The 15,203-nt window shown below is 36.7% G+C and overlaps 2 protein-coding genes across 2 annotated transcripts in view; one reads left to right on the plus strand and one right to left on the minus strand.

Annotated features, from left to right (window-relative positions):
* The window catches only part of chico (insulin receptor substrate 1 chico), a 58,660-nt gene extending 54,810 nt beyond the window's left edge, over positions 1-3,850 (minus strand). The window contains exon 1 of the mRNA XM_074105272.1: positions 2,589-3,850. Coding sequence (XP_073961373.1) covers positions 2,589-2,958 — 370 coding nt within the window. The 5' untranslated portion in view covers positions 2,959-3,850. The remainder of the gene's footprint in view (positions 1-2,588) is intronic.
* A 4,469-nt stretch (positions 3,851-8,319) lies between these two features.
* Dlg5 (MAGUK family member discs large 5) overlaps positions 8,320-15,203 on the plus strand; it is a 35,676-nt gene continuing 28,792 nt past the window's right edge. The window contains exons 1-5 of the mRNA XM_074105273.1: positions 8,320-8,504; positions 8,907-8,957; positions 9,030-9,085; positions 11,808-12,103; positions 13,500-13,615. Of these exons, the coding sequence (XP_073961374.1) occupies positions 9,043-9,085; positions 11,808-12,103; positions 13,500-13,615 (455 nt within the window). The 5' untranslated portion in view covers positions 8,320-8,504; positions 8,907-8,957; positions 9,030-9,042. The remainder of the gene's footprint in view (positions 8,505-8,906; positions 8,958-9,029; positions 9,086-11,807; positions 12,104-13,499; positions 13,616-15,203) is intronic.

Raw genomic sequence — 15,203 nt, forward strand, 5'->3', positions numbered from 1 at the left:
GGCTATCCATATAGTCAATAGTCAATACACACTCCACCAAAAATGCAACAAGGTAAAAGGCCATAGTCAGGTTTCTATAGTAAGTCGGCAGTTATAACAAATGGTGTCAAACTGTAATGCTGTGTAAGTTTTTACAAATAAATAAATTAAATAAATAAACACGGGCTTGGGTTTTTTTTTTGTGAGTACCTCTTATACCTTACTTTCGATAGTTTATGACTAATGATTTTTTTTAAGATTTCTTTTAATGTTTTTCCTTTTCAAAAAAAAAAGCAAAAAAAAGATTAAATAAAAAAAGTCATTTTTTATTTGGTTGTGAAATAGTGACACCTCATATTGGCCTAAATATCAAAATTTTCCAGGCGGTAATTCCAATCAAAAATCAGCAATATGTAATCTATGATTTAATTATTTGCTCATATTACAGGCCACAACCTGTACAGTTGTATAGTAGTCAACTATTTTTGAATGAGCTTGGATCGGAATAGGAAAAACCGTCCAAGAGCGCGTTGAACACGCCCAAAATAGGGTTCCGTAGCCACTACGAAAAAATTAAGTAATATTTTTCTAAGGATTTCGTATTTTGTAGGGAATATTCCAAGTTTAGGTATATTTTATACCTTAGGCTGTTATTTACTCTTAAACTACTAATAATTCTCAAGAAAACTTAACAGTTATAGTTTTCCTTGTAAGTTTGATATACTTACTACCATCCTGAATTTTTTAAATTTTTTCCACCCACCGGTTTAGATTTTAGAGGAGGGGACGCTCGATTTTAATGAAAATTTGCACTTTAAAGTTGAATATTTCGCAAAAAAATCATTGAATCGAAAAATCGTTTTGAGCAAAACCCTAATGGTTTTAAAAGACCAATCCAACGATACCCCACACTATAGGGTTGGATGAGAAAAAAAAACACCCCCACTTTACGTCTATGGGAGGTACCATAAAAAAAATTTTTTATTGTACCATATTGTTGGCATAGTTTACATATTTATCCGTGCAAAATTACAGCTTTCTAGTATTGATAGTCCCTGAGCAAAGCCGCAGACGGACGGAGTGTTCTTGCATGAATTTAAATAATGATATAAAGAAAGAAAAAGAAAGAAAGAAAGAAAAGTTTATTTTGGCTCCAAAAATGTACCACCTAAAACTAAGACTAGAACTAGCACTTATACTATGTACAGGGTACAGGGGGTACAGGGGGTATATACAGGGTTAAGTGTGTGGGTTTCTCTTAACCCCTGGAATCCATGCCAAATTTAAGGTTATCTTTTTGTTTTTTTATTTAAATCAGCAGAATTTGTGCTTCTTGTTAGTTTCCACATACAAGGGGGGTAAAATATGATTGCAAATGAATTACTGAGTGTAGAGTTGATTTTGCTCATGTGTCCCGAATCATCCCGTATATAATTCTTGTGAGTCATAGGGGCTGTTTCACCATCCATTGATTAGTGTTAACTGACGGTTAAATGTGATGCTGTCTCTATTTGTTTTGTGTGAATAGACAGAGACAGCATCACATTTAACCGTCAGTTAACACTAATCAATGGATGGTGAAACAGTCCTTTTTTTTCTATTTTTTTATTGAGGCTTAATTGCACATGTGTGACTATGCCAGCCTCATTGAAAGACTCAAGGTGGTGATCTCTTACCATCAGGAGACCCACTTGCTCGTTTGCCATCCAGTCAAATAAAAAAAAGACAAGCCCCTTAGAGCGTACTTTGTAAAGAACAAAACTACTGTAAGAATAAGTGTTGAATACACTACATTACAATACAAGGCTTTTGGCTTTATGCCTTAAGCACTACATTAGTTACAAAATGTAAGGACTCAAGAATATTGTCCTACATAATAAGTAGGTAGGTACCATCGGCCAAATATGTGGTCTACCACCCTAAAGTTGATAATCGTTTACATGTCCAAAACAATAATGCCAATTCGACGTGTCTGTCAACTTGAAAGTTCGACTTTAGCAACATATTCATTTGATAGGAACTTGTTATAGTCTGTTTTATTTCCAACTAACTCCATACCAAATATCATCCTCATCCATCCAGTAGTTTTAGGTAAAGGAGTAAAAATTCATAAACTTTCCATGATGGCAAGGGGTAACATAATCGTCAATATACAATGGGTTAATGAGAATCTAATCATTGTAATGTAAAAGCCTTTGTTGTTTCCAGTGACGAAAAGTATACAAAAAACACAAGAAAAATCAAGATTGTTTTTTTGGAATCTTTTTATATTTTTTATTTCAATTTCAAATTTTTAGTTACTTTTACAGTCATCCCGTAAAACCTATATCGAAAATATAAACTGAAATATAAATGCATAGAAAAACCAGAAAAATAAGACCAGCACTGGGAATCGAACCCTCAGCATTCTGCATTCAGGTCCTCAGCATTCTGTGCCACATGCTACCACTACACCACCACTGGACAACCAGCACCACACCACCACACCAGGGTTCGATCCCCAGCGCTGGTCTCATTTGTCTGGTTTTCTGTGTCTATATTTCAATTTTTTTATTTTCAATACAAGAAAAATCTTTCTCGCACTAGTCACAGATACAGATATGACTTACGGATAGGATGTAGAAGCTCATCACTGTGCTCATCTGAGGAGTGCTGTCGCAGGATAGCAGACAGCCACGCGTGTAGTTCCTGCTCATTCTCTGCCACAACACAAAACTGTTCTTCACGAGTAAATAACGCAATCACATGTTTCTGCTTCAAGTCCAATCGCCGCGTGATGTTATAACAACTCTTCAGCGGTAACACTCGTCGCGGCGCTGCGCCAGCGCGAAATTTCTTCTCAGACTCGTAGTAATCCAGCCTCGCTGAGCAGTCGGCGCTCTCCGAACGAAGCACGAAGTACTTCTTTTTCATCGTCTTGAGCTTCCGCAGGTGGCCCTGGCGCACCACGGCCCCCGCGCCCGCGCCCGCCGCAGACATGTCAGCGCGCCCGCATCGCAGCCCTAACGCACTAGGCACATGCCCACTGATAACCTTGAGGTTGTTTACGAATTCCACGACCGCAGTCACCCGACCTCACGAGACGCTCCCGACGGTTCACGTAAAACACGCGCCGCGACTAAAAATACGTACTATCTTTTTCGAAAAGTGCGTAAATAGTAACGCGCGGAACGATAAATCGAACGCCTGATTCGCGAACCGACGCAGTTCCGTATTTGCGGCTCGGGGGCGCTGCGCCACTCGCAACAGTGAACAGTGATTCCTCACCGCCACGATAACAATTATTTTATCCTAATCGCGTTACGTTATGAAAATAACAAAATACATCAACAACACTATTCAATCCATAATTTAGTACGCTATTTCACTCGGTCATTCACAGACACTAGAGTTTAGAAAGAGATAAAATCATTCATAGTAAACGTAATCTGCATCGCACGCCCTTCCGTAACGCAGGGCATGGAAGTCATGCCTCTCTGCATGACATCAAAACATTCAATTTTACTACTGTCCCGCAGTTCCCGCACTGTTATGAAACTTCACGGCTATACCAAATTAAACTACAAATTTACTGCTCAGTTTCTTGAATACAACCACTCAATTTATAAAAACTGCGCATCGTTTTTTGCTAGTTCTCCGCTATTGCGTGTCATTTATTTGTACGGCGGAATACTATACTACACCCACCGCACCATTTTACTCAGAAATATTCAAGTACGATGCGCAAAAAACTAGCTGTGTAGAGGGCTCAAAACGTGGTCCTTTGCGCAGACTGCAGGCAGACAGTATTTATTTTGCTGTAAAGTTTTAGAGGAGCAAAAAAATTGCATAAATTTTCGTACATTACGTTTTTCATTTTTATCAAAGATTTCCTTACTACAAAACGGCGGTGTACATAAAATTATTCTTAAGCTTAAGCTAAACGATGAATTGATTATATCGTGACGAAGCACCTTATAATATAATACAGAATGAGATTTTGTACCTGGTCACCCCATTAGACAGATAAATATTATGTTTTGATTTTGAAATCAAACGGTTAATTAAATCCTTTATACTAGGTTTGGATAGGTAATTAACTAAATGTAAACAAACTTCAGCTGCCAGATTTGGTACATTCTAGGATTTTAAACATTTTACTTACTTATACAAACGAGACTATTGTATTTCAATACAGAAACGTCAATGTTTAGATAGTTGAATGGGGGAATTTTAATATTTGACACCTAGTGACTTATCGAAGAAACAAACTGAGACATGGATGTGTGCAGAAAAACCAGAAAAAGAAACCAGCGCTGGGAATTGAACCCAGGTCGTCAGCAATCCATGCTGCGTGCTATAACCCCTACACCACCGCTGGACAGGAGTCGAGACAAAAATTTCTCCTATGCACACATATCTCAGGTTTATGGTTTCACGGAATACCCGTAAAAGTAACAAATTTGGAAATGAATAAAAAAAAATACAAACAAAAAACAATCATACCAATTGACGTTTCTGATGTTACTGATGAGACCAAAAGTATATATCATTGGTTCAGCCTACTCACTAGCCTAGCAGTCTATTTGCTCTTGTTCTGCTCTTTACATTTAGTCAAATACGTATTCAAACCAAGTATAGTTTTATTATTGCTTAAGTATACCTGTATGTCTGTTACTTCTTCACGTTTAAACTGCTGAACCGATTTAAATGAATTTTGGTACGAAGATAGTTTGAGAACAAAAACAATTACTTTCCTCACCCGCGACCTTATGATAGCTACGCTTATGCAAGGTATGCGTGTTCATGCGGTTCCTCCACCTTCACACTACACTGACGCGTTTTGAACTCAACCTGAGCTCATCTTCAGAGCAACACAACCGTACACCATGCTACCAGATGTTACACTAACAAACCACAACAATCGTTTTAATTGGTCACTGTAACTCCCTAAGTTCACCTATTTACCAATTTTTTTTTTAATTATAAGCAGCAATTTTTTGTATAAGTATTTTTTAAATCTTAGCAAGTTTCGTTGCAATTTGTCTGGCTTTTGTTATATCACAATCAATAAGAAAGAAGAAAGAAAGAAAGAAAAAGTTTAATCGACAAACTTGTAGGTAGCATACATCAGGTAGGTACTTATAATTAATGTTTAATTAAGGTCTACTTAAAGCTAGCCGAAAGGGCTGGCAGCTCAGCAATGCTGAGGTACGGAACCACAGCGCTGATTTTCAGCTGCAGCCAAATAGGGAAAAAAAAAAATGAAAATATGTTATACATATATGTTGTACATTATGGCCGTCTGACGGAGATTCTGCAAAGGGATAAGTTAGCCTTTGTACATGTTATGTATCTCATTATTTGACAGTGGAATTATTTCTACTTCTTTATATAGGTATTTCACTTATTTCTAAATGTTTACATGATACATGGTGATACTATACAATTACAATATCGCCAATTAACTGACGCTTTAGCATATGATCCTTTAATTTTAGCTTAAAACTAGCAAAAGAGAGCGCAGTAGAGCGCAGTGGGGGCGGGAGATTGTTCCAGATTTTGGATGCGACGTATTTAAAACTTCCACGGAATGCATTTGTGTGGTGAGTATGAACGGCAAGACGACATAAACGAGTACAGGGAGACCAGGTGATTTTTTCTAAAAGGTAGGGAGGTTTGCGGTGCTTAATAATACCGAAAAGCAGAGTACTGAGATGAATATAACGTCGTGAGGACATATTTAAAATCTTAGCACGATTTATATATGGTGATACATGTGCTCTAGAAGGAATGTTGAAACAAAATCTTGCACATGCATTTTGTACTCTTTGTATTAAAGCTTTAGTTTTAGAAAGAAGACGTGGACCATAAACAGTATCAGCATAATTAAATTTAGACAAGATAAGAGATTCGACTAGTTTGATGCGCAATTCAGTAGTAAGATAGTCCCGCACTCTGTACAGCACCTTCAAACGATAGAAACAATTTCGGGTGACCTCCATAATGTGAGATTCGAAACGCATTTCAGAATCCATTTTCAGACCTAAATTGCGCACTTGGTCAGTCTTTTCTATTACCTCACCATTAATGGTGATTTGAGGATTTTTAGAGTTGATTTTATTGACTTGGTGCTTTGAACCCATGACAATGTACTTTGACTTGATAGGATTTAACGTAAGTGAGTTACGTACGGACCATTCACTTATTCTTGACAGGTCTTGATTTATTTGATCTACAGCTGATTTTACATCGTTCGGTTTGAAAGATAAGTACAGTTGCACGTCATCAGCGTACAAATGAAAACGACAATTTTTGATACATTTTACAATATCTGAAATATATAAGATAAACAACAACGGTCCCAGTATAGAGCCCTGGGGAACTCCATTTGAAACCGGTTTGACAGAGGAGGAGGACTCAGAACCGTCGCTCTTAATTAGTTTGACAAATTGGGCACGGTTACTTAAATAGCTGTCGAACCACTTTACTGTCTTTTCGTCAAAACCGTAATAGGCTAGCTTGGATAAGAGTAGCGGTAAGTTTATCGTATCAAACGCACGGGAAAAATCGAGTAAAACGAGTATAGTGCCCATACCACTATCCTGAGCCTCCAAAATGTTACCTGCAACATCGAGCAATGCCGTGGCTGTACTGCGATTCCTCCTGAAACCCGATTGGACATGTGGAAGAAGCCCGTTGGATTCGAGATAATCAGTGAGCTGCAAGCAAACAGCTTTTTCTAGAACTTTTGACAGGCAAGGCAGGACACTGATAGGTCTTAGATCCTTAAGGGAAGTTGGATTGGAACATTTCGGTAAAGGACGAACAACAGCAGTTTTCCAGAGGTCAGGAAAAGTGGATGAAACTATAGAAGTATTTACAAGTGATACAAAAATATCTATGGTATGAGGCAGTGTTAAAATAATCATGTCCAAAGAGATCATATCGACCCCCTGACAGTTAGTTTTAATACCACTAATTATTTTGGATATAAGAGTAGGACTCACTTCTTTAAGACTGAAAGTTGAAGTTCCAAACCTATGGTATTCATAATAAGTTAATAAGGAAATGTCAGTGTGTTTAGAGTTAGGTATGTTAAGAAAATGACTATTTATATCTTCAGGCGAACAAAGTTTAGGCGGTAATTCAGTTTTTTGTTTTGGAGGTAGGACATTTAATTTAAGGTTCTTCCACAGCGTGACGGGAGTTTTAATGTGTCCGTTAATATGATAGTTAAAGTATGCTTTCTTTTCATTATGAATAGCCGAATTAACAAGTCTTTTAAATCTTTATAATACTCTCGGTGTGAATCACTTTTGGTTTTACAATACTTAGTATGGGCCGCGTTCCTACACCTTATAATAGACATTTATATATTTTTATATTTACTCTAGCGGCTTGCGAATAATAATAATAATAATAGTAATGTTAGTAGTTATGTGAATATAATTTAAGGTATTTATCTTTAAAATAAGGCTCATTGTGATACTCTTCGCGTAGGAATTTTGTTTTTAATTTGCACAATAAGTTATTTAAAAGAAATATATTTTATGTTCGTAAATATATGATTCTACCATCCTAAAAGCTTCAAAATAATTTTAGGCTTAAGAGCGACTAAGTTGACTTCAAATGTAATAATATAAATATATACTTTTTCCCCTTTTCTGTTATACGCATAAAATAAGAAGAAAAAAGAATAGGCCATTAAATTTCAAACTTGGTTTTAACCCAAAACATTAAATGTTCTCAATAATATATACCCCCCAAGGGTGCCCTTAGGCCGCCTATTGCTCACCTTGTAATTTAATAATTTGTTTTCTGTATCGCTTACTATGTCTGGTGTACAATAAAGAGTCTTTGTATTGTATTGTATTGTAATATATAAGTAAACTATACATAAAAGTAAGTATATATAAAAGTACGTTGCAACGATCGGATGGCCAAGTGTTTAGAGAACCTGACTGCGAAGCTTGAGGTCCCGGATTCGATTCCCGGTTGGAGCAGATATTTGTATGAATAATATGAATGTTTGTTCTCGGGTCTTGGATGTTTAATATGTATTTAAGTGTGTATTTATCTATATAAGTATGTTTATTCGTTGCCTAGTATCCATAGTACAAGCTTTGCTTAGTTTGGGACTTGGTCAATTGGTGTCAGGTGTCCCATGATATTTATTTATTTATTATTATTAAACATTGTAAAACTTCATTAAAAATATTAACTTGATTTTATTGGTTGATTACTTGGTTGTACCATTTTGCCCCGATATACCCTATTTAGATATGGTATCATTTCTCTGAAGTGATACCACATGAACTATCGTCTGGCGATACCTTTACAGGTTCTCATATCAATGGCAACACGATTTCAAAATGTCCGACAAATCCGTCATGACCGTCAGTCATTTCATTCATTCACTTTACTAGCGAAAAAAAAGTCTAGCAAGGTACGACAAGTGTTGGCAAATTAGTGACGATAAAAGTGTAATACCTTTTTGTTTTAAGTATATTCTGCTTCGATTTGTAGTGTTTCGCGTTATGTGGGTATGTATTCAGTGAATGGACATTTCCTGATAATATTTCCGCTTGTTTACATTGTGGAATTGGTAGGTATTCTTTACTGAACTGTGAAGTCCTTTTTCTGGGGGAAAGGAGAGCTTTCGTAGCTCTCTCGTGTCTAATACTGATGATTTAGGCTTTCGGTAGCGATATTGATGGACCGTGTCCGCTTACAGTTACACAGTACCGTGTCACGAAGTTGGTAATGTCAATTAATTATTTTCTTACGTACTCGCTTTATCCGTTGTTCGCTTCTGCGGTTTCTCAGTTTTGCAATAGTCGTTAGAGCGTAGAAAATGTGTCAGGTGCCCTCTAATACCGATGCGTTTGGTGTAACATAGGTTTTATCTATGCTTAAGATCTTATTGGAAAGTGTTTTTGTTTTAGCTGGTGCAGTGAGGGCTTGGCGATGATGGACCTCAGACCCTAGGCCTACAGGTGTGACGATCTTGAACTGATAAGGAAGGCTTTTGAAATCTGAATGTGTATAAAAAATAGTTTTTGTTGCAGCTACTGGTATATTATGGCATCTGGGAACTCTTCTTTGGAGAGCAATGGAAGTAATGGTAAGATCTTAAGCAATATAAAATGCACCTATTAATTACTAATTATCATGAAATTGCTTTAGCATCTTGTATAAATATTTAAGTCTGTATGTATATTTTGTTTTGTTTTCTGATGTAGGAACTGGCATACAAAATGATAAAGCACTCAAGCGATCAAATGATAAACAATTGAAGTAGGAAAATATTTAATAACTACTAACTCTGTTTAGTTTCTGTTTTAAACAAAAAATACAAATCAAGTGGACTAAAAGAGTAGAAGTTTTAACCAAGTAAAATTAGTCTAAAACATAAGGTGCTTACTATTAATGAAAAGCTTTTTATGAGCTTTTATTTAATTTCATCTGCATTATTGTGTATGATATTCAGCTACGGATTTATGTTTTTTATGAGTGTAGGCCACTTTATATCGGCCGCCCTATGTAACTTACTAAAATAATATTTTTTTGAAATCTGCCGAATCTAGGCCGCTGCCGCCCCTAGGCCGCGGCCTATACGGCCTATTTATAAATCCAAGACTGATGATATTATGTATTTGAAGTTAAATTTGACCTACTTCCTGTGGTTCAATTGTTTCCTGTTGTGGCATATACAGGGTGGAAAGTTGAGATGGGGCAGCAATACTGGGTAGACACTAACTTTAGTTAAAATGTTCAGTTTTTAGTTGTCTACATACTGTTTAATTTTCTTTAAGCATAAAAGATTCATATTCGTAAAAAAACAACATGCAAAAATTTCACTGCAAATTAGTACCCTACAAACTGTATGGAAAAAGTTTTCTTTGATTTGTGGGTGTTCTAGTACTGTAACCTTAGTTGGTCTCAAAGAGTGTTTTAATCCTTGATAGAAATGGGACCGATTGGCATTAAAAAAAAGTCATATCTGTTGATTTTCTTGCTGACTGTACATTTTATCAAAAATCTGTGAATGTGGATTGTCATCACTCAAAAAGTTAGTAAAGGTCTCCTAAGAGCATTTTCGCGTCGTAGCCCCATCTCAACTTTCCACCCTGTATATTACAATACAAGTAATATTAACAAAAAAATCTTGTTATTAGTTTTTAGCAATATTTTTACAATGTTAATGTTTCCTTTGTCTGTTGCTTGCTACACTCATATTTGAAAATGTTAGTTTAATATTCGTTTAATTAGCCATATGTTTTCCTCCTTTCTATCTACTGGGAAATGTTACAATTTACTTTATAGGTGTGTCAAACGAATTTGTTTGATGACTTCTCATTAACCCCGACGCAAAATGAGGGGTGTTATAAGTTTGACCACTATGTGTGTCTGTGTGTCTGTCTGTCTGCGGCACCGTAGCTCTTAAACGGGTGGACCAATTTGAATGCAGTTTTTTTTTATTTAAAAGCAGGTTTTCTAGCCATGGTTCTTAGACATGTTTTATCATAATCGGTTCAGCCATTTCAAGATCATCAGCTCTTTTGTTCGCTGCGGTAGGAATCTTAGACGCATAATGGGTATTTACTTTACTTTCAAACATATTTGGGACCTAAAATTTGAAACACCCATGTATGCTATATATCTATGCAAGATTATGGAGTTCTCGGCCTGATGCTGCAGCCAGGATATCCAGAACACTAGTAGGTACACTCTTGATAAAAGCATAGCAGATATATCGTGTTTGGATTCGTTTTGATCAGTATTTGATTCTACAAACAATGCAATGGTGGCAACAGGATGAGCTGATGCTGCAGCCAGGATATCCAGCACACTAGTACACTCTTTAAAAAATAATAGCACATATGTTGTTTGGATTCAATTTGATCAGTAATTGATTTTACATACAATGCAGTGGTGGCAACACGACGAGCTGATGCTGCAGCCAGGATATCCAGCGCACCAGTATACTCTTGAAAAAATAATAGCAGATATGTTGTGTTTGATTCCTTTTGATCAGTATTTGATTCTACATACAATGCAATGGTGGCAACACGATGAGCTGATGCTCCAGCCAGGATATCCAACACACTTGTACACTTTAAAAAAAAATATACCAGTTTAAAAAACATGAAATAAAAAAATTAAATTAAAAATTATAAAAAAACCCCTACATAAAAACGCCAGCAAAAATATAAAAAACGCCCGAAAAAAACGCCGCCAAAAAAGACAACTAAAAAGTAAAAAATAATTATGCAGGTAGGTAGCTAGCTGTTGCCCGCGACTTCATCTGCAAAGAATTCGTTTATCCCTATCCCGCGGGGACTATGCTGATTTCCCCCAAAATTAGCCTAAGTTAATTTAGTATAAGTACCTAGTAATATTTTTTTTATCTAAGCGTCGTCGGTGTAAAGGGACCGCTAAGGTTAACAGGAAACTAAAGTACATATGTTGTATTTTTTAAAGATCAGCAGAGAAAAAGTAAGAAATAAAAAAAAAAAACAAATTGGCGGGAACCTTGCGAATTTTCCGTGGACATTTTTTGAGAGTGTGAATGTAAGTAAACTTACAAAAATGGAATCATCGAGTGCTAGTGACATTTCTTTCCTATTCATTGTTTAGCATGAGTTTCTTTTTTCGTCTACTATTCCTGTAATAGTAGAGAGAACAGCAGATTATGCACCTCGCATTAAGTAATTTATATTGCCTCACTGACGCTCGGGCTCGGCACTCGGTACAATAATAAATAACTTTCTGCTTGGTGCAACAATCTACTATTTCAGTCTAATGAATTCATTATTAGCATAAAAATTGTCTTTTGCTTGCAGAGTCCATGTCCCACACCTACGTAAGCAATGAGCGGCACAACGCGTCCCAACTGCCCACCATCCCCATTCCAATCGACGACTATGTGACTCCCACATATGACAAACAGAACTACACGGTCAAGAGTCACGGGGCGCACGTGATGAGTGGGCCTTACGAGTCCATAGGGCAATATGACGTTCTCACCAAGCAGACCAATGAGAATTTGAAGCAGCAGTGCGATAAAGCGTTGCATGAGTTGAACCAGCTGAGAAGGCAGCATACGGAGACATCGAGGAGGTGTGAGCATGTTATGAAGGTAAGATGTTTATGAGACCCTCACACTAGCGTGTTAGCTTTGTCGTTATTGTTTTTTTTATTCGGCCAAAAAGTTAATTAACAGGTAGTTTCCATAAATGAATTAAACCGTATGTCGGTGACTGGTGTAGATAAAATTGTACAGTAGCGCATAGACAGGGTGCCCCTGGTAAAAAAAAGCGGCCAAGTGCGAGTCGGACTCGCCCATAAAGGGTTCCGTAGCAGCAAGTAACATAATATAAAAGTGCTGTCCTTTACTTTACGATTTATGACGTATTAAAAAAAACTACTTACTACATCTCGTTCAAACCAATTTTCGGTGGAAGTTTGCATGGTAATGTACATCATGTTTTTTTAGTTTTATAATTCTCTTATTTTAGAAGTTACGGGGGGGGGACACATTTTAGCACTTTGGAAGTGTCTTTCGCGCAAACTATTCAGTTTAGAAAAAAATGATATTAGAAACCTCAATATCATTTTTGAAGACCTATCCATAGATACCCCACACGTATGGGTATGATGAAAAAAAAATTTTCGAGTTTCAGTTCTAAGTATGGGGAACCCCCAAAATTGATTGTTTTTATTTCTATTCTTGTGTGAAAATCTTAATGCGGTTCACAGAATACATCTACTTACCAAGTTTCAACAGTATAGTTCTTATAGTTTCGGAATAAAGTGGCTGTGACATACAGACGGACAGACAGACAGACAGACATGACGAATCCATAAGGGTTCCGTTTTTTGCCATTTGGCTACGGAACCCTAAAAATATAACAGATATGCCGCATATCTATAGCTGGGGATTTCTAAGGGAGAAGAAAGTTCCGTTTACGTATCCATTTCGTTTTTGCTTAAATTTTATTACAGATACGGATTTTGGAAATTATTATAGTACACAGAGTGGCTCATTTAGATCGGTCAGTAAGGGAAAGTCTAAAACTATAAGAAGACATACGAAGATCTGTTCTTAGGAACCATGTCCTCGATTTTAATAACAAGATAAACTGCATTCATACCTTGAAAAAAAAAGTACTCAGCTCGGGAATCAAACCTGGATATTTTGAAAAAAAAAAAAACTTTATTATTTAAGAATATGAAATACAATGCATTTTATTCATTCTAGATACTGTGTTTTATAGTAACATTTATTGTTTATGGCCTACACTACTGATGTCCAAGTAGAAATAACATATGTTTTATTTTTCAAAACAACCGGGTTTGATTTCCGAACTGAGTTTTTTTTTTTAATGTATGAATACAGTTTTTCCTGTTACTAAAATCGATGACATGGTTCCTAAGAACAGATCTTTGTATGTATTATAGTTTCAGACTTTCCCATACTGACCGACGTATCTAAATGAGCCACCCTGTATAGCATACCACATTATGTTTGGTAGGAATTGGAATACTTCCGTGGGCAACACCGGGCAGCCATGAACCAGCTAGAAGTGTCTGCGCAGGAGGCGGCCGGCCTGCGCGGCAAATACGGGGACCTGCTCAACGACAACCAACGGTATCAAACCTTTTATATGCCTTATATCTGGTATGAAACATTATTTCTATTTGGATATCGATTGTGTAAGTTATAAGCAATGAATGTTACCATGTAACACAATATCTAGAATGAATAAAATGCATTGAATTTCATAACTAGACACGCGGTAGTGTGTCAAGCCAAGGTCAAGCTAACAGGACTGGAGACCAGCACCGTGTGTAATTTTACCCGAACCATTTGGAGCCAATTTTGACCCCCTCGTAACTCACACTTGTGAAATACATAATGTGCTCCAAATTTAAGAAACACCTCAAAAGGTTATTTAGATATTAACCCTTTATAAGGCCCCATTTATTGGATTTGGAACATACTATCACAAAATCAAAAGCAGCTATCGAATACATACCTAGCAAAGGATGTTTTTAAAGCTAGTAGTATTTTCAATAATTACAATGAATATTGTAACTTATTACTAAAAGAATAAGGTAGAATTTCCAAATCAATGCATGTGGTCGCTAAATCGTCTCTGCCTTATAAAGGGTTAACATCCAAAAATCGACATTTCTATCACTGACTCACCTATCTATATTAATAATTTCGTACCGGTCTACGGTAGACTCGAACGAAATGCACATCAAATTGAAGAGCGTAAAAAATTAGTCAATCCGAGTCGACAACTTGTAGGCGGAAAATTCGGATTATCGAGTATTTTCAATATAAACTTGAATAAATTACCAAGTATATAATGGCGTTGCGAAGTAAACATGTCAAAGTCATCACATCAAAGTGGCGTTAGTGTCACGTCATCACGTGTCACAGGTTTGCATTTCGTTCTCCATTGTGACCTTTTAAGGGCCCCACACACGGTACGATTCGTCGATTTTCATCAGATCGATCGTACAGACGAATCGTACCGTATATGGGGCCCTTTAGGTCTAATTTCTTTGATTATGAGACAGAGACATCATAGTTATTTTGGCATGTAAGATTTAGGAGAAATATCTACTAGAGTAATACCGATACGTACGTTAGCTGTGAAAGAACGTTTGTGATAATATTAAGGCTGGGAACATATACATATTACGCCAGATTACACCAGATATGATTTTTCGATAAGTAGGTACGACAGTCTTTACACTGGCAAAAAATGTTTTTCAAACATGTTATTATGAGTCTACATTTTATCCGAGCGAAGCCGGGTTTTCATCTAGTAGATCATGATTCTAACCCAGTTCCAGATGACGACCTAGAAAGTTCAAATTTGGCGTACAGATAGGTAGTTGGGTGAATACAAAGGAATAAATCAGAAACTAAGCAAATTTTTATCATTTTATTGTAATTTTTAAATTTAATTATTTCTGTACAAAAAGTAATGATATCCCATCAAAACATAAATGTGAAATGAGAGCCAAGTTCAATTGTTCACTTCGACAAAAGAAGTGAGATTTAAATGGGTGCCAAGTTCAATGATCAGTCCTGAGATTTATTTATAAGGCACTTGTCCCACCGCCGACGATGAGCGAGAAGCGAGCAGAGCGAGTAACTAGAAACGAGTGGGCGAGCAGCGAGAAGCGAGTGTTCGAGCACGACGGGCGATTACTCGCTC

The sequence above is a fragment of the Choristoneura fumiferana genome, chromosome 23 (assembly GCF_025370935.1).
Source record: "Choristoneura fumiferana chromosome 23, NRCan_CFum_1, whole genome shotgun sequence".
NCBI lineage: Eukaryota > Metazoa > Arthropoda > Insecta > Lepidoptera > Tortricidae > Choristoneura > Choristoneura fumiferana.